The 27,932-nt window shown below is 37.5% G+C and overlaps 1 protein-coding gene across 2 annotated transcripts in view; it reads left to right on the top strand.

The window, feature by feature from the left end:
• Positions 1-27,932, top strand: part of LOC131064572 (probable NADH dehydrogenase [ubiquinone] 1 alpha subcomplex subunit 12) — a 108,871-nt gene that overhangs the window by 78,453 nt on the left and 2,486 nt on the right. For both annotated transcript variants that reach the window (XM_057998755.2, XM_057998754.2), the window contains one exon: positions 13,247-13,356. In XM_057998755.2, coding sequence (XP_057854738.2) covers positions 13,247-13,356 — 110 coding nt within the window. The remainder of the gene's footprint in view (positions 1-13,246; positions 13,357-27,932) is intronic.

Consider the following 27,932-nt stretch of genomic DNA (forward strand, 5'->3'; position numbering starts at 1 on the left):
TACCCTCCACCTGCACTTGTGAGATGAACATGTGGCTCGGGCGCTTTAATCCACCCAACCACGAAGCGTTTACGCTTCCCTGGAGTTCAATGAACGTTCGAACCTTGCACGAGGCTCCTAGCAAACTAGAACCGGCAGGTCGGATGGGATCTGGTGCAGCATGATTACATCTAACTACATATCTCCTGAGACTAAGTAGTTCTATATCATTCTATGGCAGGAGGTGAAAGAAACAACAATATAAATGCTGTTATTACTTTGGCCAAAGTTTTAGCCGACTACCGGCAGGTAAACCAGGTTTCGAGGTTTACCCTCCCCTGTGATTCCATATTCGATGCTTGCCCACTTAACTCATAAATTAATTGAGCACACATAAAAAAATAATCTTATATGTTTCTTATTTTTAATTTTTCCATTTAAATTCTACATTTTTAAAATAAAAATAAATAAATAATAGTAAATAAAATAAATGAAAAGAATTTAATATTATAACATTAAATGTGGGTTAAGACAAAGCTCACATGATTATTAAAATAAAGGAAAAAGAGAATGCCCTATTTCATAGCATCTTTATATATATATATAAACCAATAAAAGAAGATAGATTTTCAAGTATTACTATATAAAAGTATAACAAGAAGAGTGAATATTTTATGTGTTTTAAAGATCATGCCTGTATTAAAAATTTATTCAAGTCTAACTTTAAATAAGCTATAAAGAGTTTTCCTCCTTTCTCACATGGGGTAAGGGGATTTGAACCCTCAACCCGTGGGTTGCAAAAATAAAGGTCCCTGCCACTGTACCAGCCGTTTGGATTGAAAACATATATGAAGATTGAAAGTTATAAACTATAACTCCACTGGCTTCATTAAATCATAACCACAGAGCCAAACGTGGACCATACAATCCATGAAATTATGTTCAGTTTATTCTACGAAAGTCCATTTTTTAATCACAGAATATAAACACGTTTTCATCCATATGAAAAACTATTACTAATAGATTTAGTTTCAGAATTTCCCAAACAGATTTTTGTTTTCCAGCATGATTCTATATAACAGACAACTGATATTGAAAACAATTTCCCTAATTTCCACCGTGCTGAGTAATATATTAAATTGGCTGGAAAATACATGTTCAGTTTGCATAATAATTTGGTAAAATAAAATACTAATAGATTTGATAGAAAGTGCAAATTTGATATTTTCCTGGATTGCAGGCCATACACAAAAAATTGCAGTACCAATTAATATGCATTCCGAGGAAAGGATAGACGCCCTTGGGTTGCAAATCTGTTTTTTTTTTTCTAACTTTACTGGCTCAAATAGCTATCCAACGGGGCATCAATACTAAACAGTTATGGAACAAATTGTTGGCCTGTAAAATAAAGTTTGCTTTTAGATGTCGAATTTGGCTTATCTAATTTAGCATCGAGTTGTTTCTGCGTGAGTGCCAGGTGCATCAGGATAGAGTGACAATTCTATTTCGCTGATAAAACAGTTTGCAAGTCTATGCAATTGAGTGGAAAGATTCAGAATATAAGGACATCCATCGAAGCCGAATGAAGCAGATTTTTGTCCAACAATATCGCTGGAAGTTGCTATGGTAGATATGAAAGCGAAAATGCATCAGGATAGAGTGACAATTCTACTTCGCTGATAACACAGTTTGCAAGTCTATGCAATTGAGTGGAAAGACTCAGAATATAAGGACATCCATCGAAGCCGAATGAAGCAGATTTTTGTCCAACAATATCACTGGAAGTTGCTATGGTAGATGTGAAAGCGAAAAGTGGAAGTGCAACCAGGGCATGAGAAATGTCGACAAATGTGCCTCAAATGGATAACATCTCATGGAATACTTCGAATTTGATACCCATAGAGGGTGAATTTTTGAAGAGGCTTACAAAACTTTCAAGCAAATGAAATTTTGCAGGTATAAGGCTGATTTATTTGCTAGCCTCCCTGCTGGTGGAAAAATTGTAAATCAAATTATTTTTCACGATTGTTGTCTGTGACAACCATGGAAGTTAAGGGCAGGGTAAGGATATCTATCAGACTTATTGAAGGGAGATTTTTGCCAAAAGAAAGGCGTTGCCTGATGAAATGTTCTCAGAGGTGTGGATTGCTCCCATCATTTTTAACATAGTCAAAGGTTCCTATGAAGATTACTAGCATGGCTAAAACAAAAAAACAAAAAACAATCTGAAAACTAGACTTGCACTCTATAAATGTGCACCATGGTTTATTCACCAGAACAAAAGGGGAAATAACAAAATGCCACATCAAACAGAGTTAAAGTTCACTCTCTCCTAAAATGAGTGGAATAGAGAACACTAGGGAAAACAGAGCTGGAAAAGAATATTACAAGGTTGTCAGGGTGTGTATCCACTATCTCATAACATGAGGTCTGTTAAATCGCGCCGAGCCTTTCTCCAAAAAAGTTTACATTCACTGATTTAACTCTCCAACACTAACAATTTTGTATACTACTAAATCCACATCAGAGATTAAAATTAAAAGAGCTAACTACATTTCCACAAGCAAAAAATTCTTAGGTTTTCAAACTGAATGTGGCCTTATGTGAATATTAACAGAAAAACATAAGATGAATAGTAAAAAGTGCCCCCCATCCTAGTAACTTAAGTTGTTTTTTAAAAGGGGGCCAAGTTCACAATGAGAAATTAGACCCTCAAGGATATTTTATGATTTTAAGGCCAAATAGTAACACCAAAATATATAAAAAGGCATTTTGCCTATCATTTGGATTCATTCTTACCTCTCCATTTTCAGATCAGCAGCTTGCATGAGGGTTTCAACAGCTTAGGGCTTCTAGGAACACCAACTTCTGTAAGATTTGGGGGATTTGGACGAAGGATGGCCTCCTTGGAATGTCTTCTTCAAAAGGGGGAGAGATACACCTTGAGCTATTTGCCTTTTGAGGGCAACCAACTCATTAGCCAACTTCTGCACCATGGGATCTGTTCTCTTGGTAGCCCATGATCCAAATGAAGAGATTTCTTTAGACCCATTTGGCTCTATCTTTATCTTACCAGCAAGGATAAGAGAGCAACCCTTCTCAACAAGAAACACACCTCAGGCTCTTGAGCATTGATGAAAAAGCACTTCAAATTCATAGCAGTACACTGAGCATCAACTGGAATTTTGTTACACAACTTATTGCATTCAGGCACAAACTCCCGCATGGGTTCACGTGACTCTTTTTTCATTTGAGTCAACTGAGCTAACAATGCATGCACATCTTCTATAGGCTTGAACCTCTGTTCAAACTTGTCTTTAAGTGTGACTCAAGATATAATCGAACCAGCAGAAAGGTTATAAAACCAGTCAACTGCAATACCTTGGAGAGTCTCCACAAATAGCCTTACAGATACATCTTTGTGTTCAACACCATGAACACCACATGCAATGTAGAAAGCAACAATATGTTCGTCAGGGTGTTGCTGCCCATCTGTAAAGAACTTGGGAAAGTTCTTCCTCGAACCATTAGGAAGAGCATGTAATGGCGGAGTCAGATTCAATGGACCAAAAACGTTCCTCCAAGGACCTTGAACAGCCATTTTACATGTCCTTGGTGAAAGCTTGAGAAACTACAATTACAATGAATAGGATACTGGTATACTTCAAATAGAAACCTAAGAAAATTTATTTTGAAAACAACAAGACACTAGACTTCAAACAAAAGCGTGAGGCTTCCAAATGCGTTCGTGTCCCCAACAGAGTCGCCAAAAACTGTTGGTGACTCGGATGGGCCAAACAAATTTATACTAGAGATTCTAAGATAAAATTAACAAAGTGCTTCAAATCTGTCTCTCCCCAGCAGAGTCACCAAAAACTGTTGGTTGAAAATTTTGTACACTTGGGGGATGTCCAAAATTGTGGTTTCAGCCACAGTGTGTGAGTATAATACTCTCCTAATTTAGGGAAGGCTCCCCTTATCTACAAACTAAACTAATCTAATATGGGTGGGACAATAGTCTTTCTTCTTCTTTCAAGAAAAACTATACTGTTTTCTCTTCACAAAAAAGTAATAGCAATTGGAAATAAATAACAACAAATACAAAAATGAGACTTTTTTGTAGAATTTTTGGAACACAAAGGGAAGCAAAGTTTCCATGAAAGCACAAAGAACTCCATCACTTCCTCAGGACAGGAAAATAGAAAGAAAGCTCAAAGTCTTCAACTATCTATTCTCCTATCAACCTTTCTAGATGATTTTCTACTAACCAAGCACAATATGTAGAAACTCAAAGTCTAACTACATGATGCACTTCACCTTACATGCACAAGTCTTAAAAATAGAAGCAACACAAAGTCTACAAGCTATCTTCTCACTTTAGCTTTCCACACTAGTTTCAGATATGATAAGCAGCTCAAAGTCTGCAAGACCAAATCTGAAAACCAAACATATAACTCTAAATACAATTAGCAGCTCAAAGTCTGTAAGATTGAATTTAAATCTCTCTTGAACAATATAACAAAAATCACAATCAACTCCAGAAAATGTCGTCACATAACAACTTGAATTGGCACAAAGTCTCAACACAACTTGCCTCTTTTATTGAAAGCAATCTGATTTACATCTAAGCTGAAAGTCTTAGAGTGTACATACAAACTGGCAAAATTTTGTTGCATTGCCAAAAGATATCAATTACAATAGATCCCCTCAAGTATTTATAGGAGAGGAGCCTTGAGAAAAAGGTGGGAGGATCCTAACTAACTTGAGAAATTCTCTCAACCACCATGACTTATTCCAACTATAGTCCTAATTGAACTCAACTTGTAGTTACTTTACATGTAATTACAAAAGTGCAAGTGATGAGTTAACTTGCAATTACAAAGTTATTTGTTACATGTAACTTGTCAAAACAAAATTACAAATGCATAATTAAAGCTATTCAATGTGTCCAAAGACACTACTCTAACTGCATCATCCTTTGTCTGTGATGATCTTCATGCCGCTTCAGGATGCTCGAACTTGAAGTATTCTGGATCAGTGAAGACATCTTGAACCGGAACGGGAACTTGCATCCTTAATGATCTTTGTGTCCTTGGCCAATGAACTTCAACCTTATCTTCTTGCTTGGGGTAGTACTAGCTTTTCAGGAGGGAAAGGGCTGCCTTCCTCTTTTCACGTCATGACCATCTCTGTCTTGAAAGAATTCTATGCTTTCAACCATGAATTGTTGTATCTCTTCTTTGTATCATCCTCCAATCTTGAAATTTGCTTGCAAAATAAGGCCCATGCCTTAATCCACTGATTTGGTGGATCGTGTGTGTAAAACGAATTGACAAGGGAAGGGATAAATTGATGCAAAAATGGGCTCACAAGTGAATTTCGGGTTCTGGAAGCTGCATTACATGTGTGGGAAATTCAAGAGCATTAACTTGCAATTGTGGAGAACAAACATGCAACTTCATATGTGTAATGGGTAAACACAAGTTTGCACTTGTAATTGGACCTTTAAAACTCATTTTCAAGTGTTTTTTTTTTGGATTAGTTTCGGGTCTTGGGGAATGTTTTACAAGAATACAAGTGGGGAAGAACAAACGCGCAATCGGGCTTTTGAAACTTGAATGCAAGTATACTTGTATGAAGGAAAATGAAGTAGTGAGTTTAAAATGAGATTTTGACATGTAGGAAATGGTGGGAATAGTATGTACGGATGATGGCAATGAATATGAGTGAAAATGAAAAGTTTTTGGGAAGATCATCTTTATGAAAATGGGAAGAACTTTCAGCTTGTAATTAAGTTTAAAAAACCCGATTTTGAAAGGATGAGCATTTTTCGAACTTTGAAACTTGGAATTTCAACAAAAGTTGGTTAAGATTTTTCAACCAAAGGGGTAGATCAACTATTTTCATCTCACTTGCAATCGGGTTTTTGAATCCCGAATGCAAGTAAAGAGGGAAAATGGGGAAAGACATGCAATTTGCAAATTGCTTTGCAAACTTGGAACAAAGGGGAAAATCTCTCACAAAACCGATTTTAGGCAAGAACTAACAAAACTAACATATATACAAATTGACCAAGGAAACCAAAACAAACAAAAACAAGAAAAGAAAACAAGAACAAGGGAAGAAAGCATACCTTGATCAACAAAATGACCTCCCAAGAACAAGAAGCAATCCTTGAAAGAAAAGAAAGAAAATCTCTTAAATAGACATCAAACCACACTCCAAACCCTAGCCATGTTTTTGCCAAAACGCCATATGGATCAAAACGCCCATCCAAATCATGAGGAATCGGTCAAGAGAAGTATTCAAACCCCACACCTAAGCAAGACAAGCAAAAACGATTTAGAAGAAGTAAGATTCGTGGCATTCGAAGGAGAAAATCGTGGCATTCAAGAAACACGTGTTTTGTTGTTTGAAGACCATAAAACCAGCAATAATGTCTTCCAAATAGCAAGAAAGGAGTTGGAAAATGCATGAAAATAGCAAGGAATCCAAAACGCCTTCTCCCTCCTTGAATCGCTCTACAAAAATCGGTGGAAATCTTCAACAAAATCCTCCAATATTACTGGTCGGGTTCTTGAGAGGAATGACAAGTTTAAAATGCATATAAAAAAGAAATCGGGTTTCTTTCACCTATTTGCAAGTTAAAAATGTTCACTTTTTCATGCATAAGGCAAAATCGGGTTTGTGAGAGCAAACAACAAGTTTAAAATGCATGTAAAAGGGAAATAAAACTCCCTTTACAAGTTTTAAACAACTCAACAAAAGACTAGTAAAGAGAAAATAAAATTCCTTTTACAAGTCACAAAAATAACTTAAAAATAAAACTTGTAATAAGGAAATAAAATCCCTATTACAACTTAAAGTGACTTTATAAAACTTGTAATGGAGGAGAAAAACTCCTACCATAACTTAAAATCACTTAAGTGGAACTTTTTAAATGAATTTCTTAAACTTTATAATTTAAAGTTCACTTGTAATATGTCCAAAAAGTTCCTACAATGACTTAAAAAGCCAAAAAGCAACAAGGGGGAAATAAAAGTAAGTTAAAAGTTCTATTTTTCATAAAGTGCATTTGTAATTAACTTAAAATTTTCCTACAACACTAAAACAAAGGAAAAATAAAACTTTTAACTTAAGGAAAATTTCCCACTTGTAGTCAGGGAGGAAAAACCCGAAATTGAAAGAAAAACATAGCAAACGAACTCGAAATGCGATGAAATTTGAAACATGGATCGAGGATGGTCTAAGGATTAAGCTAGTTTAACCAGGGAAATTTTGCCTCGAGAAGCGTGCCTTAAAGTAAAATTTTCATTTTTAAACAATTTTTTTATGTAATAGTCCATTTTTGAAAACAAAAATGAGGACAACAGGATACTTTCTGATATGCAAATGTCACAAGCAAGACCTTCTCCCTTGTACGCTAATAATCAAGGTGTGCTCAAACTGGCCAAAAACCCTGTCTTCCATGAATGCACCAAGCATGTTGAGCTTCATTGTTACTACATCTACAAGCTGGTTGAAGATGGATCAGTTCAGCTGCAATATGTTTTGACAGAGGATCAGGCTACAGATATTCTCACCAAGTCTCTGAGCTTGGATAAGTTTGTTAAATTTAGGGGGCAACTTGGTGTAGTTGACAGATTGATCATTAAGGGAGGCCTTTAGAATAAATATCTACTTAATTAATGTTCAATATTGTGTCATATTAGTTTAGAGTCGTTTAGTTCAGTTTAGTTAGAATCTTTCTATTTTTGTCATCTGTTTTTCTCAGTTTCTTTTAGAAACTCGTGCAATGTAATTGCCTACAAGTTGTTTCTCATTCCTCAATACTAATTATGCAATTAGCATTGTCTAATTTTGATTTACAGATTGTAATGTCAACTGAGTTATACATTTCAAAACATTTTTTATTACAATAAATACATTGTCTAAGATGCATAGAAACTAAACTATGCCTGCAATATTCTTCCGCATTTTCTTTGTTTCCCATACACATCTGCCTCCAATTGGCTATTTCGCCAAATTTTTTTTCCAGATTTTGATTATCCCTTTTGCAGGCTCCCTGTTTTTAAACATCAATTTTCAAGGAGTCTAACCATTGTGTATCTCATTACGTCCTTCTCACTGCCTACCCAGCTTATGGTTTCTGCAGTTTCACCTTTCTAGGAGGCTCATTGAACTTATTTAGGATTATAGCTTCGTCAGGATGATTGGATTCTGCATTTGAAAAGTCCGCGATTTACTTTGCAAGAGACATTTCCTTCATGAGATTTCCAGTCCAAAGAATTATCTAGATTGAAGCATTTGCATTTATTTCCTTATGTTTTCAACTTATGCTTGCTGAGACGATTTGAGCATTTTGCCTTTGAGTACTGATCATATGCTGAGCTTCCCAACTTTCTGTGTTCTCTTTTCTTTCCTTCTTGCAGGTTCAAATATTTTTTCATCGTCTACCTCGTCTTCTTTCTTGCCTTGGCAATCCTCTGCATGTTTCTTTTCACAGCCCTTTGAATGTTTGCATTCATGGCACCAATTGTGATCTATGATTATTCTCCAAATGCAATTGCAGTAATACTGCCAAACCCATCCTTATGGTATGCACTGTGCAGACATCCCAATGCTTTCCCAAGATGTCTGTAATCATTATTCCATTTCCACCAGATGCTGGACATACTTTCCCAATGGTGTGAGATAATCTGGTCTGGTCAGATGTGATGCCACAACCATCCAAGCATGCATCAAACCTAATCTGTTTTCTTCAGCAACTTTGTTAGGGTTTGAGACACCTACAGACCAAACCACTAAGGTCCACTCTCAACATTTGGCATGACAGAAAAACTTATGTGTTCTTCATCAACAGCTTTGTGAGGGATCAAGGCATCTATTGACCAATTCACTAATGTCCACTCACAACATGTGGTACCACCAATTGTAGAGTGTTGCAGCCTTTATCCTTGAAAGGGCTTAACCATTAGAAGGCGAAGAATCACATGGAAACTCAACTGAGTCAACTTCCATTGTTGTTCTTTTTTCTTCACAGCGTTGTAGCATTATGTATGCATCTCTATCATTATGACTAGATCTCATTATCATAGTCAAAGGTTAGATGTAGCTATTGGGATAAACCATGGATGAAAACCTCCTGACATATGTGAGTTGAAATGGCGTGCCTAATTTTCTCTCAAAAAAGTTCCTGTCACTTGGCAAAATTCATCATATACTAAGCGAAAAATCACAATTTCTATTTAAAAATTTGGTAGACAAACTAGTTAACAGTTTTGCTTCTTTGATTTAATGTCCCCTGTAATAATTAGAATCAATTTATCTCAACCGGGCTGAAGAGTTCATAGAATTGGGGTAGTTTGCTTCCATGCCCACTGAAAGATTTATATCCCTTCTTCTTCTTTCTGCTATATCTAAGAATATCACAAGTGCTCCTAGTCTTTGCAAGAAGCTTCATGGAATCATGATTTTTAACTTAAAATGAATATGACTTACACTACAATGCGATCTGTCTTGGGCAGGAAACATGGTTAACTTTGCTTTGAGCCAGGGTTACAGAAGCATGTAAAAAAATAGTAGAAAAGTCTCCATTTTTCTTTCATGTGGAAACAAGCATGGTGCTTGCCATATGAGAAAAAGAGGATGAATGGGAGCATTGAATTAGGCCTTACATTTGGCAAGGTGAGAGTTAGACTATGCTAGGTTGGGGTGGGCAACTGAGCATGGCACACAGAGTGTGTAGAACCCTCCTGACATAGTCGTAGAATAAATTTATAGATTACAAACATTGAAATTATAATTTGTAATTTTAATTTATTGAACTTTAATTTTGATCTCTATGAAGGAAATCAGTAATATGCTCCCTAAATTCATTAATATGCATGTCTTTGAAGAATATTTTTACATATTCTTGTGTTTTTGATGTTCAGAAAAAATTTCAGGGTTTTTGCAGTCTTAGTTTTTGAGGTTTTTTGGATTAGCTGAGTTATTGTCCAGTCTGAGTTTTTCAACTGTGGGATAGATGGCCATACATCTCTCAGGACAATTGATGGGCAGAATGCAATGTTTAATAAACTCTGTTTTAGTTCCAACATCTCTCTTATGTGTCTAACTTTTTTTTTTCAACTCCGATCGGTTGATATCGCTTTGTCACATATAACACTTGTAAATTTTTACAGTTAAACTAAAAAGAATTGTTCCCTGTGTTGAGACATGTACCAGCTAGGACTCGAACCTAGGACCTTCCATACACTGCTGGAGTGCTCTACCACTGAGCTACTGGCCCCTCTTGGACCAGTCCGTCGTTGGTCCAGGTGTGGCTTATTTCCAACACCAACACCCCCCCTTAAGCCACACCTCTCGTGTGCTTGGGGTTCCTAGCCTGTTCCTGGCTCTGATACCATGTTGATTTTATGGTTAACGAGCACTACCATAAAATCAACACCATGAAGTCTTTAATGGATCTCGATCAAATGGTTTTTAAATGGACATGCTGATAGTACAACTTGGTATTTCCCATTCACAAAACCTCTCTGGCAAAAGAGAAGAAATATCTAGGGCTCTGCCTAATCTTAAAAGTTTTGCTTGCCTTTTCTTCACTTCAATTATCATTCCGTTATTTAATTTATCCAAAAGAGGAAAAAGGTGAACATACTTGTACTGGAAGGCAGTTTATCTAAGGATGTGATTTCTTCTCAGATCAATACCCTTTGTTCTAGTTCTTACATCTCTACTATATGTCTTCCTTTGATTATGAGCTCTGATTGATTGTTCATATTGCTTCCTTGCATAAACACATCTGGAATCTTACAGTTTCAAGTGCTTTCCCCTGACGTCTCCTTGGGATCGGGATCAAATGGTATCTACATGGAGCATTGTAATAGTCCAACTTGTTGGCAAATTCCCTAGATCTGCTTTTGATAGTGCCTGGTTCAAGATAAGAAATCACTGGGCTCTGCCCCGTCTAAAAACTTCGCCAAGCCTTTTCCTCACCTCAATCATGGTTCCTTTGTTCAACAGATTCAGAAGGGAAAAATAAAGGAAGAAAATATATCTGTACTGGAACTGTGGAAGGCAGTTTATGATGAATGTGGAAGGCAGTTTATAGACGAATTTGATCCCTTTTCAGATCTATACTCTTCTTTCTCCTCATGGATCAATCACCAATTGTTTGGATATAAGCTACCCAGTCAGAGGAACCATGACACACTCATGAAGATATGGTCTCTTTTGCAGATTGAGAAAGAATGCTGCTATAAAGATCATTTTCTATAGCTGTAATTTCAACGTTGGCTTGTAAAGTCTTCAAGGTCAGCCATATCCTGTTGAATATCTTGTGAGAGCATAATGCAACATGGAGATTTCCAATCTCTTTTAACATGACAACAAATCTTCCAGTAGCCATATTCTTTGCTGCAGCATCCTGGATCAAGCTGGCCTGAAATGGGTAGAGTAGGCACTTCAGGATCCATCAGGATGTGGAGGAGGGCACAACCTATCTCAGTTCACACAGCTCTAAGAATAGAAGAATTCCCTTGTCTCATGACTATTGTACTCCTATTTATGTCATATGGCTTGGTGTTTAATTTCTTTAGATTTAACTCTAGTTATGTTGCATTATATCAGGTTGTTTTGCCCAACAAAGGTGCTATTCAACTTTATAATTCCTTTTGTAACTGAATGTACTTTCTGTTAGGCCCAATATGGAAAGCTAATGTACTGGGAGGGGAGGGGTGAATCGGTACTCCAAAACTTTTCTTGTATAATAACTTTACTGTTATGCATAAACATAATAGTGCAGTAACATAAAATAAAGTTAAAACAAATAGATAACAATCATACATGATTCACTCCATAACACATATATTTTGGTTAAGCAGAAACTCTTGGTTAGAGAGAAAAACTGTGGTGGGGATGGCACCCACAACTTCACTACTGCAATAATAAAGAGTGCTCGGTTAGAGCTACATATTAGCTATTTCTGATAGCTTATCCTGTTAGGAGTAACAAGATCTGTTAGATCTACCTTGCTAAAGGATTTTACAACACTTAATCTAAATGCTGCACCTGGTTAGAGGCTTTACAATTTATAGACTTGATTAGAATCTTTTACCCTGTTAAAGGTTTCTCTTACAACTTCACAATATTACAATAAAATCATTACAAATATCTGCAACTTTACATCTGAAATGTTATAGCAGATTCTATGTGCTCAGAATAGATTACCTTGCTTATAGCATACCTCGGTAACCCATATGGTAACTCGGTAAACCCTTCTGTTTACTCTGTTCTTCGACTGTCCTCTGAAAACCTTCTCGGTGACCTCTGTGTCTCTGTAACAGTCTTCTTACACTCATGTACACACCCTTAACTCATGCTGTATAAATAGAACTCTTAAGACGGTGATCTAATTCATTGCTTCGATCTTACAAACACGATTCCTCGAATGAATAACTATACAAAATATTTCATTGGTTAAATGACCTGGAAATCATACACAATCTTCTAGTGCAATTTCCAATGTGATAACGGTTAGATGTGCCTCGATCTTGTAACACGTTTTCATGTGCATGTCCAGGTTCAATGAATTTGGTAACACGTTTCACTCGGTGTATATCAACTCGGTGTGTCGTCTTTGCTGCTCGGTAGACATAAAAAGATACTCGGTAGACAGCTCGGTGTATACTGCGTTTTGTGACTGCTTTCCTCTGTAACCGACTAGACTGTGCATACCGACTTCTCTGTGTATACCGACTGCATGATTCGGTAGTGTTAACCAACTAGAGTATATAGTATGACTTTGAATATAAAAACTAATGGCAATTTGATAAGTAGTAACACTTTCAAGTTATATTGACTAGCTTTGGTCACTTGTGAGCATACATATAATTTCTTTCTTCTATATGAAAGATTTTCTTAACTGTAGGTGTTTTCAGTTTATCTGATATATGTCCCATTATTATCTTTTATGTAACTAAGCTTCCTAGCTAACACCTTGTATATTTTCAAGTGGGATTGTATGAATAATACGGAGGAGAGTTCCATTGGCATGTGATTTTGATCTGTCTTGACTCATCTTTTCATTTTAGCCTTTCTACAGGTTTAGCAATTCTTACATTCCTTTTTGCATGAGAGTATCTTCAGTGATTTTGCTGAGAAATGACTGTGAAGAATAGTTCTGCCTCTCCAGAATTTGAATACATTTTTGAATTATTAGAGAAGGATGATTTTTGATTGTGTACTTTTCAATGGTTCATTACAGGTAGGCACAGGTGGGTTGAGTATGGAGACAAGCAACGCTATAATGCCTCAAATGTACCTCCTGAATGGCATGGATGGCTCCATTACATAACAGATCATACTCCAGAACAGGTTTTTTTCACTGATTTTGAATGCATATAGTCTGAGTTTTTGGGTTTTTCAGTTTTTGGCCAAAAATTAGTAAATGGAGAATTCATAGATAATACATATGCAAAGGTTCTCTCACAAGACTATCCTAAAGGGGAGAACATAACAGCTCTTAACTAGTTGGCGATAACAAAAACTAGTGTTAGGTGCATTTGACTTTAAGAAGGTGCCTGCAGTGTAATGGGTTAAGTTTGGTCTCAGTATAAACACTTCCTGTATTTGCTCTTATTTACTCTTTTTGTGAGTATAGAAGTCTGCAAGTTAATCTGCTGAAAGGTTTTCTTTGACTCTTCAGCCTCATGGAACTGGTGGACACTGGAGGCAGTAGGAGGGTCCCAGTTTTAATCTAAGAAAGAAGTCAGAGTCTCAGAGCAGGCTCTTCTAATACCCTATTGCTGAGTATTACAGGTGTTGATATTATCTTCTTGCCAGTTCAACTCCACAGTGCAATTGTTTGGGACTGGGAAGAGGATTGCTGTATATTATGTATATTAAGGTGTTTCAGTTTCCATACAAAAAAAGTGCTTACAGTCAATTAGCCGATAGAAATTGCCTATACCTATTAGTACTATCTTCTTTGCTAACATAATGTTTATAAGGACTGTTGATGAATTGTTCCCCTTTCTATAATTTGGCTTTTCGCTCATCATAATTTCCTTTATCGAACAGAGCCTTGTGCAACTATTTTCTTCTTGGGTTTGGAGCACCTTATTTGGAGTTAACCTTATTGACTGAAGTGTCAAGTAGTAAGTTTTATAAGTATTTTTGGGGAACTAAGTGCCAACAGAAATGGCTATGGAAATTCAATTGAACACAAGTCGTGATTTCAAAGGGTGCTTGATCATGGTTGGAATAGACTGAGAGGAGACAATAAGTGATAATTTTGGTACTGTAGAAAGTGTAATAATTGAAACTGATAATCTGCCAATAGTAAAGGGCCAACTACCTCTCTTGTCAGGAAAACAGAAAAAGATTGCTAGGAAACCTTTTAGTCTGTATGAAATATGATCTTCCCTGCATCTTATTGTAGACAGAACACCCTAAGATGAAATGATCCACCATCTCCGCATTCCGGTGATAACAAAGACAATAGTCCCTGTGATCGCATGGAATATTGATTCGGGAACATCCTTTGGGAAACAAATTGATCCTGCATGATGGAGACCTATTTCATGGTATAGAGAGAGGGTTGGCATAGCCCGCCATGTGAAAGATATCTATGCCCTGTAAAGAGAGGGTTGGCATGGCCTGCCATATGAAAGATATATATGCCCTATAAAATCGTCTTAACCCTAAGAATGAGCAACCAAATAGCAAGGATGGCAATAATCAGAGGTGATCACTTAAAGGTCAGCAATTTATATTAATATCATCATAAGACAGCAATTAGAGATGTTAAACAGCCATAACAGAGGAGAGATTTATAAATCATCACAAAATGCAGTGCTGAAGTCAAAGAAATAAAGCTGACTTCATTAGGAGGAGTTGTTATTAAAGAATTAAATATAATGATGGTATGAGTGCCTACCCAGTATAAGGGGTTTTAAAACTAAAATACAATATCTAAGAGAGCCGACTTCCCATGGCAAGTACGAATTTTAAGAAGGAATAAAAATAACAAATTATATAACAAATACTTGCTAGCCTACTTCTTTGAAGAGGCACAACCCTTGGCTTTCGAGGCATATAAATACAAGATATATGAAAGTCATTTAGGGAGAATTTACAGCATATCTCTTCCATTTACAGCAGACTTTGAGCAGAGGTAAAGAACAGATAAGGAGGCATTTGTAAAGATATATCAATCTGTTCTAAAGGCAGAATTCTGAGTATTACTGCAGATGCATAAACATGTTATACGCAGATCTAAGGGGAAAAACAAATGATCAGAACTCATTACGGTCTGCACTCAATCCAATAAGCAGCAAACAATACAGAAATAATATTTAAACCAAGCAACCATTTGGAAAGGAACAATCAATCCAGATCTGAAAAGATAGCAAGTATTTATCATCGAAGAAGTAGAATCATTAAGCATTCGATCTAATACCAGCAGTTATTATGCTTGTCTCCATTGTGGTATGAAGTATAATGCATGGTCATATGATTTGGCTAATTTTTTGTATGTCGTCCATTTAATATGAGGTAGGAATGTATGCATTAATAGTGATCAATATTCCTTTAAAACATATAGCCAATTAGCTGCCCCAATATGGAGGGGAGAATGTTCATACAAAGAGTGCAAGTAGCATAAGAATCAAGGTTACCTTGGGTTTCCGAGACGGGGATGATAGGGGATGGGGGGACAGGTTTACGAGACGACAATTTTTTTTTGCCAATTTGGGGATGCTAGGAGATAGCTATATAAAATATAGGGAAATTTTAAATGTTCATATGAAAACATGGATAAAGCATGCATATATACATTATATTCATATGAAAACATTTTAAAATTTAGAACGTTGTTTTAACATACAACATTTGGATTCAACCTCAAAATTCATTGTCGGTACTCAATATGCATTCATAATTTAGAATTTATTGTCAATATGCATGTGATGGTACATTGCTGCCCCTAGTTTGCATTTCCTAACACTGCATCAAAATCAAAGTCCTCCTTTGAGTCTTTGCCATTGTCATTGTCCACGTCCACCTCATCTAACAAAATCCCAACCAATCTGCCTGGTGTATCCTCCTCATCAACTTGGGCCACATCTTCGGGATCAACATCCCACTGTAAAGCTGAAGTCTGTTGATACTCTGGAGTTTGAAGATCCTAAAGTTAAAGAGCACTATGCACGGCCACTAGCTTCTCCACTCTTCTAGAAGTAAGACTATTCCTCTTGAGGGAGTGGATAAAGCCTTCCTCTTTGTAGCAGAGGAGCTGGTAACTTGTGAAAGGAAGTGAGTGGTAAGCACCTTCAGATGTGATGAATCCCTCCCGTGCCATGTCCACCATCCAATAAGGTCCCTTTGAGCTACTATAATTCTATCCAACCTCACTTGTGGTTTACCTAATGTAGGACCACAAAGATTTGTAAAGTCAAGGAATTTTGTGCGAAGTATGGAAGCTTCCTCCTTTGGATACATCTTATCAATAGTCCATGTGAACCCATCTAAAACCTCAAGGTCATCACATGGAGACACCCTTCCATCCCTTGGTGCATACCATTTGGGATTTAGAGCATGGGCTTCCATATGAAGTTGGGTGTTCATTGTGTTCCACCTCCGTGTCACGATGGGCCTAATTTGTTGCTCATATAACCCCAAAGGAGGATCCTTAGCTCAAATTGTTTGCTTTATCTTCCCAAGCATACGGTCAAATGTCTCATATATCTATCAAGACTAGGAGAGTCTGTATCAAGTATCAACATATCTAATGACAGCTATAATAGGTGAGATGACAAAGCAAACATATCTACAAAATCAAAATGCAAACAAAAAGTTAAAAATATTAAAATCAGAAATTTTAAAATGAAAACCAGCAATCGAATAATTATTTTTTAATAAAATTAGCAATGTCTTACCTCACAGTGGATCACCAATTGTCATCAAGGATTTTTTGTTTGATGGATTTTTCTTGAGTAGAGATTGAATTAGGCTATCTAGCCTACTCACATTTCACCACCATCTACTGTAGAGGCTCATGCACCACAAGCATCCTCTCCAATAAGATGAAATAAGTAGCATACCTATATTCATTAAAAATTTAAAAACAATAGATGGCGTAGTATTCCAATGGGTTTGATGAATTCCTTTGAAAATGATCTAAAGAGAGCAAGTGAGGTGTGATGGTTGCAAATGAACATTTGAATGTCTCTAGCTTTTGCCACCACTTGCTTCACCCAATCTATTTTCCCTATGTCTATCAATGTATTGTTCAATGTATGAATACACTGTGGGGTCCAAAGGATGTTCTTGTAAGCACCCTCCATCATCAAACCAGCGGATTTGCTCACATTTGCTGAATCAGTGATCACCCGTACAACATTAGCAGCCCCAATCGGCTCTATGGCATTTCTCAAAATGCTAAACTAGAATTTTGCATCTGTATGCTTCCTTGAACAATCCACTGCTTTGAAAAATAAGAACCAACAGAGCATTTGACAATGATATTGATGAGTGGCCAATGTCTATTATTAGTCCACCCATCAATCACAATAGAGAAACCAAACCTCATCCAAGTTGATCTCATATCCTCCATTAGCACATTAACCTTGGAATACTATATGTCTGGGAGGGGAAGGCCGTAGCTTATGATCTCCACGGGGTACAAATGAAGGACTAATAGTGGCTATATCTTTAACCATTTGTTTGAAGTAAGTGGAACGGGCCTCATGAAATGGGATGGTATTAGCAAAAAAGAATTTAGTAATGGAAGACTCAATAGTTTCTCGTGCTTGCACATTAAACATGCCTTCGACTGATCCTCCCTTATCACCACCAATCACCTTCCTCTTTCCCCTTGTGCCAATATGACTACTACGAATAGTATTAGTGGACGACGCAGGCATAGATGATTGTGCACTTGCAGAAGAAGGTGCCATCATTGCCCCACTTTGTTTCCCTATTTCTGCCTCGATGTGCAATCTATGGCACTCTACCATCTCTTGTTGTGTTAGTTCTGGACAAGCTTTGACTCCATGGCATGCAATACCCAAAAAATGAGACTTTACTCTTGTGTAGCTGCCTCATAAATTAGTCAAATAAACATGACAATCCCACACCCTACTCTCCTTTGCTTTTTTTTTTCTTTGGGCCTCTAGGTGTAACGTATTGGAGAAGAGGTTTTTTTTGTTGGAAGGGCCCTTTCATATATTTCGATGATTGTTGAAGGGCAGTTAAATATCTTAAGTGGCGGTCCACCAATACCAACTTCAACACTTGTATTTCCACCTCTCATTTCTACTTCATTTTCACTACTATCACCCTCATTGGTGCTCTTTTTTCTTGATAATGAATGTAATTTCAAACTGAAAAAAGTGAAAAAAAAAAAAAGACAGGCATTCATGCTTCTTACTTCGAAAAAAATTGGAAAGAAAAAAGAAGAGAGGATGAAACTTACCTATTTCAAGCTTGGAGCTTGATTTTGCCCTAGATTCAACCTCTTATCCTTCTATTCTGCTGCTCTTTCAATGGTTGCTTGCTTCAAACCCTTTGCTGCTCCTGTTTTCTCCTTTCATAAAAATGTTGAAATGAGTCAAAAACTTGTGCCTTAAGCTTTTTAGGACGACCAAGGAGGAAGGGGCCCACAAAAGCATTATTAATATATATTTTTTGACATTGAATGTGTTTTTTTTTAAAACATCTGTCCTTGACATCGAGGACGGTTGAGGGACATATCCGACCGTCCCCTAGACACCCTCGGTGTTAGGGATGACGATTTAGGGCATCAAGGGACGACTTTTTCTAAATTGGGAACATTGTTTCCATTTTTTGGCATGAAGGGAGATGCCAGGGGGACGTCTTCTGATCATCCCCAATTCCTAGAAATGACCTCAGTATGGGGATGGGGTATTTTAGATTGGGGGCGTGTCCCCAGGTTTCACTAATAAGAGTCCATTTGAGTAGTAGTAACCCCAAGTGGGGCTGGGAGGCCGAATGGCAAGTGTCATTCAGTGCTCCTGGGCTTGATGGATAGGCTCGAGGCACCATGTATGATCTTCCATGGTGCTTCATAATATGGGTAGATTGTTGGGAAAAGCCTCAAGGGAATCCCACATGTACATTATGTAATTTACAATAATAATCAAAATAATGTCCCTAATTTAGTAGGAACGATTGATTTTATATCTAACATGATTGAGAGGTCTCAGTTGGGATCTAATTGGTAAATGACATCCCTATTTCATTCCTTACCTGAGATTGGGATTTTAGGGCAAAAACTAGGGCATTGGAAAAGGGGACATTACAAGGGTGAGAATATATGTGGTTCAGTAACAAAGACATCATGTTGTGGTCTTTTAGATAAGTGTGTATTTTTTGAATGACTTTTTTGTTTAAATCCCCTCTTTTTTTGTACTGGATGCTTTTAACGTGAAATAACTCTTGGAGAAGATCATCATCATATGGTCGGCTTATGCAATACTATGGAAGTGCCCCTAAAGAAGGTCATCTTATCATCTAGTGGGCACAATACCATCTCATTGTCAAGTGGATGCATTACCATGGAAGTACTCTCAAAGAAAACCAATCTTATGGTCTAGCAAATGTAACACTAAGTAAGCAACCTTGAAGAAGAACATCTTATGGTCTAGTGAATGCAGCAAATATGGAAGTATTGTTGAAGACAACCTTGTATAGTCTAAATGGAACGATATCATTTTGTGGTACAATGGATAGTAGTTTATGGGTGCAGTAATGAATAAGGTTATCTAGGACACATGATGCCATTTGAACTTCTTAAATAAGATGGTCTAATGGGAACAATGCCATTCATAGGAAGGCCATGTTCACCTATTGCAGGCAAAATGTTTTTTTTTCTAATCTTGTATACATACTAGAGCATTGACATGTTCTTGGTACCAACAATGTGTACCACAGTTTTGCCATAAATATTTCTCCACCTCATGATTCAGCTCATCATCAATTTTCTTGTAACAAGTGGGAGTTTAATCATTTTTTACTGCTCCATTCTTTAAATTTCAGTTGGCATTTGGCAACATATTTCAGTAAATGGATGTTTATAAATACATGTGAGAAAAGAAAGGGAAGGAGGGGAAAAGATGGGTGAGAAGAATGAAGTTTGTGAGAGAGGAAGCCAAAAGGTTAAGAAGGCTTGCTTATGAGTGAAGGGGGCAAGAAGGCCAAGATGTTGACAAGCTGGTTTTGAGTTCTGTAATCTGTGTTTTAAAATAAAGCAAAAATTTGGGTGGTGATTAATTGTGTTTTCTGATGCTCCATCATTCAATCTTCACTTTTCAATAATTTCTAGTAAATGGATGTATGTAATACATGTGAGAAGGGTAGGAGGGAAAAAAAAGAGGCAAGAAGAATGGACCTTGCAAGAGAGGAAGCCAAAAGATTAACAAGGCTGGCTGGTGAGTGAAGGGGGCAAGATGCTACAAGCTGGTTTTGAGTTATGTAATCTGTGTTTTGAAATAGAGCAGAAATTTGTGGAATAGCTATTTTTCTGTCAAACTATTTCTTGAGATATAAATAAAGTTTCATGATATATCTTGGGTTCATCATTTTTGGTACCACGGGAAGTTGTTAAGCTCTCCGAAATGGCCGGGTGGTTGACTGTTTGACTTTGAATCCCTGATCTTTGATCATTGCGATCAAATATAGTGGTTTGATTGAACTTGCAACCAGTGGGAAAATGCTTCTAACCTGCCTAGAGGGGATTGTAACATCATTTGACTTGATGTTTGAGATCAAAGTTTGAGGTCTCGTACTTGCCATAGACTGGACAGCCCAAAAATTAGACTTTGACTTGGCTAAAAAACAACCGCAGTTTTACAAAAAGAAGAAGAAGAAATTAATGCATTTAGAGAACCTAAGAGCCATAATTGAAACATTACACGTCATATGATCTCCAAACACCCAATATTTGAAATTTCATCATTCGTACTCATAGTTTCAAAGTTTAAAAGGTATAACAGCAGCATAAGTTTATAAATGTTTACAAAATTACATATAATAATATGTTCAAATGTTAAAAACAACAAACCAAGGAGAAGACTACATCTTCCTCTTTGCTCTCCTACTTGTTGTGACGTATTCACACATCGCCCCATTGCAAATGGGGACCCTTTTTTTTTGCTTTCTAGGGTTAGTTTAGTTTTCTTGGTTGCCTGGTCTTGGCTATTAGTCTTTGCATTGGAGAATTGTCAGAGAGGTCATTACGATAGCAAGGTTTGCTTAGGCTCAAATTGGTCAGTAGGTGGTCCAGGTCCAGGTCTCTTTGAAAGCCTTCTCTAGGTCAGGCATTTGCTCTTGTTTCTAGGTTATGTCTTTGAGTTAAGGGAGTGAATGAAGGTTTGTGAGTGAGTATCATCAAGGATTTTCCCTATGAGGGTTGGAGATTGGTCTAGTTGATGAATGATGAAGTTCTAGGCACTGATTGATGTAAACTTGACCTATTTTGCCCTTGGAAATGCCTAATGACCAAGCCTAGACTTTGAAATTTGGGAAAAGGTCAAGATTTAAGCCTAAAAGACAAATTTCGCTCCTGACCCTTCCGAAGGGTCCAAAGCGAAATTCCTGGATAGGTCTTGTCCTTCCAGAGGTACCTAAGCAAAATTGTTAAAATGCACTTTTCATCCAACTTTTGAGCTAGGCACTTCCTTAGGGTGGTTTGTTAGCATGTCTTGAGGTAAGAGCAATGTGATTAAGTGAGAAGCTTGAATGTTTGAGTGATATCTAAGGCAAATTCCTCAATTTCGCTCCTGACCCTTCCAAAGGGTCCAGAGCGAATTTCCTAATATCTTCCTTCCTGGTCCTAACATCAAAAAACCTTGTCCTTATGACGTATGAAGGGAGAATTGATGTGTGAAACAGAGTGAAGTGAGGAAAAGTGAGGAATTTGTGCAAAAAGAAAAATTTCGGTCCTGACTCTTCCAAAGGGTCTAGAGCGAAATTCCCCAAAAGACCTACTTCTTCACTAAGGACATCAAATAGTGGACATATATGACAAAGAAAGGATTCAAGGAGACAAGTCTAAAGCAAGATGAGTGAAAAAGGATAAAAATTGAGCCAAAAAGAGCAAATTTGCTCCTGACCCTTCCAAAGGGTGTAGAGCGAATTTCTTCATAAAGCATTCTACCTTGCTCAAACCTATGAACTAATCCTTTTCCCATGCACTTTTTAAAAGCAAAGCACCTTGTTTTGATAGGGAAAGGTTGGAAATGAAGTTAATGAAGTCAATTTGAGCCTAAAACATCAATTTCGCTCTTGACCCTTCCAAAGAGTCCAGAGCGAAATTCTTAGAAAACCTTTTTTCCTCACCACTTTGATAGCAAGTTGGCTTGAATGTGACAAGATAAAGGGGAAATGGACAAGTCCTAGGCAACTTGAATGAGAATTAAGCCTGAAAATGCAATTTTTGCTCCTGATGCTTCCAAAGGGTCCAGAGCGAAATCCTTAACTAGACTCTCTATTTTGCCTAATACAGTAAAAGGACCTTGTTTTGAGCTAAATAGATGGCGAATTGACTTGATTATGGTAAGAGGAGATTTGATAAGTCAAGTTTGAGGTGAGTTGAGAGGAAAAGAAGTGTGAAATGGGCCTAAGGAAGAATTTCGCTCCTGACCCTTCCAAAGGGTCCAGAGCGAAATTTCTTAAAAACACTATTTTCCTCCTTGTTCAAATCAAGATCTTTGTTCCTAGGACATGGTTGGGGGAAGATCAATATATTCTTGCCTTAAGAAGTGAATGAAAGTGAAGGAAATGATGGATTTGAGGTCAAAAGACAAAATTCGATCCTGACCCTTCCAAAGGGTCTAGAGCGAATTTTCCTAAGACCCTCCCTTTTGCTTCAAAAATGGACTAATTTCATGCCTTGGAAGCAATTGAGGGGTGAAAAGGTGGAGGATTTAGGCCTAAAATGCAAATTTTGCTCCTGACCCTTCCAAAGGGTAGAGCGAAATTTTTCCAAGCTTCTGACCCTTCTGAAAGGTCCAGAGTGAAATTCCTAAAACCTCTATTTTGCTCATGTTTGAGATCAAGATCTTGATTCCTAAGGCATTGTTGGGAGAGAATTGTTAAGTCTTGCCTTGAGAAGTGATTTGGAGCAAAGAAAATGATAGAATTGAGGCTAAATCACAAATTTCGCTCTTGACCCTTCCAAAGGGTCTAGAGTGAATTTTCTTGAAATCTCTTTTGCTCCCAATTTTGTGTCAAAGCCTAACGTTGATGGAGGTCGATTGAACTTAGAGGTATCCCTAGGCATGCATTTGAGTGAGTTGTGATCACAAAATGTGAAGGATTTGTCCAAAAATGTCAATTTCGCTCCTGACCCTTCCAGAGGGTCCAGAGCGAATTTCTTTATTGGGCCTGTCCTTGGAGAGGATCCTGAGTGAATTTCTTTATTGGGCCTCTCCTTGGCGAGGATCCAGAGCGAATTTTATTAGGTCTTGTCCTTGGCCAAGGTCTAAAGAAAAATCCTTCTTTTAGGCCATTTTGAGGGTCAAATATGTGATGTCTTCATGAGAGAAAGATCCAAAGCGAAAATCTCATTATAGGTCCTATCCTTGGAGAGGATCCAGAGCGCATTTTATTATAGGTCTTGTCCTTCCAAAGGGTCTAAAGTGATATTGATTTTAATGCCTTCCCGTTGACGATTTAAGATGAGAAATGCTATATTAGAATAAATATATTATGTATACTTAATCATCTTTTGTTTATTTTGCAGATCAACAAAATCAAGTTCGAGGGAGATCAAGCCAGGACAGGGGTGACCTTTTCCAGTTCCATCATTCATCAAGGACACTTCAAGCACATAAAAGACTCAAAGTGTTAAGGACTTCAAGTGTTCAGAGGGTTGCAAGTAATAGACCAAGCTATCCTCAAGGACTTCATTTTACTACATGGAGAAATCGCAAGATGTCAAGTAGAAAGATCTAATAAACATTTCCAAGCAATTTTAAGGCTACTAGAGAAGGAGTGACTTGACCGCGAAGAAGCCTCATCAAACACAGGAGGGTCAAGGAGAGGTACGTCATCCATCAAGTACATCAAGGACAGAAGAAGATCAACCAAGGCAAGTACCAGACAAGGTGGCATCCCAGTCATCGTTCCTCCAGTCTGATAGGTCCACATCAGCATGTCCAGATTCAATGTACTTGACTCACCAGTGATGACACAAAATTCAAGGCACCTACCCCTGACATCTATTGGTCCATTCTTATGAAATGTAATTGTCTCATTGGCTAGGGAAAGTTTGTTGTTACAAACCCTAATTAGGGTTTTCATCTTGTAATCCTAGCCATTGATTGTAAATCAATCTGAGCCATTGAGATGTAAAGAGCTCTCTATATAAAGCTCTGGCTCTTCATTTGTAAGGGTTAATAGTTAAGAGTTAGCTAATAAGAGTCAGTGAGTAGTCAGTAAAATAGAATAGCAATTAGAGTAGATTAGGAAGAGAAGGCAAGAAATTGTTGTCTTGATTGTAAATGAACTCCATTTTCATTGAAGATATGGTGAAATATGTCGTTTCTTTGCAATATGCATGGTTTCTTGTTGAATCTTCATTTTAGATGGTAAATAATTAGATTAAATGAAGGAAGTTATTGGATGCACTCGCGTGGATTCCGCCTAGTCCAAACCATTAGCCTCTTGCTGATTGTAAGTGTGCCCTGTGTGGTCAACTGACATAGAATGAGCTTAATCTCAAGTCATTACGCGTCTATTGTTAATGCATTAACTTGAATGGTGATCAATGTTTGATGGTGTACGATTTGAACATCTTCAAAATTCCCTTAGAAGATCGCACTGAGTTGGTGTCGGATTGTTCAACCTGATGGTGAGACCCAGCCCAGTAGGACTCCACCTAGTCGTTCATCCATCTTCTTGCATTCTAGGTCTTAGATTAGATTCTCCAAACCCTTTACCTTTTGCTATTTCTTTATTTCCTGGTGAGTAGATAGGACTTGAGTTCCAACAAATTTAAACGCTCAGGCAGTCGAATGTAAGTCCCCTTGTGATTCCAGCAAAATTACATCAAACCACAGAGCTTATCCACACATAGAGACCCTACATATAAGAACCTTGGAGTCTTCTCGAATGATCCTTAGGCGAAATCTTCAGCATTCAAGGAAATTTTGTTCAACAGAGGATAAGATACCTTGGTATTTTATTTTGTGTTCGCATGTGCATGAAAGACACATCAACACTACTATAGCTCAATTTTTCAGGCTTTGAGCTAGTAGTAGTAGTAGCAGTAGGTGTTGAGGTATCTAAATGGTGAGATGATTCTTCTTCAAAATCAAAGTCCTCATCTTCATCCTCCTCCGTTTCATCCAATCCTACTGCTTCTGCTTCTTGAGCTCCTCCTCTACTTTTGCAAGATCTTCGGTAAGGAGGACATCATCACCATCATTTTGTTCATTGATGGTCCAATCACAATATGGATCAATTTCATCCAAGTCAATGGTCTCATGTGAAACACCCTCCACCTTTCTAGTGCTAAGGCAAAACTTGTACTGAATGAAGACAAGATAATTGAGGCGCTTTCGTGTCAACCTATTTCTTTTCTTTGTGTGAATGCTCTCTAATAAACTCCAATTCCGTTCACACCCATAAACACTACATGGCTGAGACAAAATGCATATGGCTTTCTTTTGAAGATTAGTCATGCCATTGCCAACACCATAATTCTCCCACCATAAATCTACAAAAATACAATTAGAAATATTAGAATTGAGAAAAAAATGTAACAATCAAGTTTCTAGTTTTCTTCTTATAGTATTGAACTAAATTTTTTATGTGGTTGTTGTTTTCCTCTCCTATCAATTGCTTCTTGTGAAGAGAAGAGTCTCCCCTTTGCACTCTTGTAGATCTTGAACAATGAACATTTCCAAATTCATAAATAGATAGTCAAACTCAACAATGAACATTTCCAAATTCATAAATAAAGATATAGCAAATGTCAAATCTCACCTCCAACTCATCAAGAACCTTGTCTCTCAACTGAGGATAAGGTGCCATCGTATCAATGCATGCAACAACGCCTGCCATGACCTCCTTTTCAGCCCTAAAAGAATCAGAGTTGTAGAATTTTGGGTTCAAGAAGTAGGCGCAGACATGTATCGGTTGGTGGAGTTGGTTTGTCTACCTACAATCAATGATCTGCCAAAGGATTTCACATTTTCTTGTATTCTTGCCATAGTAATGTGAAATGGCCTCTTTGGCCCTATCCATGGCCTCATAAATGAAACCCATTGGCATGCCCTCTCCATCCATCATATGAAGAACCCTTACCAAAGGTTCTATGACCTAAAAAAATGAAAACAAATTTTAATTAGTACAAAATTAACTCCTAAACAAAATCAGCAAATAGATTATCTTGTATAAAGTTTACATTTGTGTTTGTTACTTACCCCAATCAATGCCTCACCACTTTTGGTGAACCCTTCATTATAAACAATGCTTACAATCTTCTCCGCTTCAGCTCTTTTGGAGTATGCAGATTCCAACCAATCATCAAACACAAACATTTGCTTAAGATGAGGAATGGCCCCAAGAATGCTCTGCAAAGTGAAGAAGTGGTTAGCAAATTGTGTTACTCTAGGTCGCACAAAGTCCTTGCCATTTGTGTGTTTTCTCATCAAAGCAAGGACCCAAGTATGCTTATAGATGAATTTGGTGGCATTTTTTGCATCTTCATCCACCTCTCCCAATGTCCTCTAACAACAAGTCCAAGCAATGTGCAGCACAAGGATTCCATGGTAGGATGCCTCTCCATAAGCATTCTACCTGTAGCTACATATGCAGTTGCATTGTCTGTGATAATTTGAACAACATTCTCAACTCCAACTTCTTGGATCCCCCCATCCATTAGATTACACAGTTTCTGCATTTTTTATTTCATTTGAGGCATCAATAGACTTCAGGAATACTATTGCACCATTTGAAGCCACCAAGAAGTTGATGAGAGTCCTATTCCGTTCATCTGTCCATCCATCTGATAAAATGTTGCATCCTTTTCTCCTCTAATATCTTTCTTGGTCATCAACCACAACTTGTGTATTTTTTGACGGTTTGCTCTAGCAATGGCCTGTTGACGTCTCTACCTGTTGGTGCATTAAACCCCTTACTTGCAATTGTAAATGCATTAACCAAACCTTCCCAATACGCATCGTTTGTCGCATTGAAAGGTAAATTATTGTAATACCAAAAGTTTGTTGCTGCTATCCTTGCTTGCTCATGCTTCTCTCTATTCCACCTTGTACCTTCAAGTGAAGGTTGTGCTCCTGGAATATTGCGTGGAACAAAGTAATTAGGGTCTAATCTAAGAGGAGTCTCACTAGCCTCACCCTCATTGTCACCAAAAGATGAAGGCGGTTGACGTAAATTTGAGCTTTCGCGAGTGCAACCAAGGGGACGCGAAGTGGACAATGTGGGATTCATTGCTGCTGCTATGGCTTCTTTCGTTTTTTTGCCTTTCTTCCTTTTGCATATCATACTCAGCTAGAAGGGCCTTCATCTCTCTAATAGTCTCCAGTGTTTTGTCACATATATCTACACCTTGTCCAGGTATTTGTGCAAGGTGGTATTTTAATCCATTGATTCCACCAGTCATCCATCTGCTACATTCGGTGCAAGTGACCTCCCCCTGTTTGTTTCCCAGTATCCTGTACTTCCATGCTTTGTCTTTTGTCTCCTTGGCTTCGGGGTTGCCCTTGGAGTTGGAGTTGAACTTGCCATTGCTGTTTTAACATGAAAAAATAAAAAATTTAGCAGGGTTTTTTTTGGAAAAATAACAAAAAAAAGATAATGAATCATTTGAAAAAAATAGTATTTGAAAACAAGAAAAAAAAAGGAAATAAGTTAGGAAGGGAAATAGAAATATTTTTGGCAGCATATCCCCTTGTTTTTCA

This window comes from Cryptomeria japonica, chromosome 8 (genome assembly GCF_030272615.1).
Source record: "Cryptomeria japonica chromosome 8, Sugi_1.0, whole genome shotgun sequence".
NCBI lineage: Eukaryota > Viridiplantae > Streptophyta > Pinopsida > Cupressales > Cupressaceae > Cryptomeria > Cryptomeria japonica.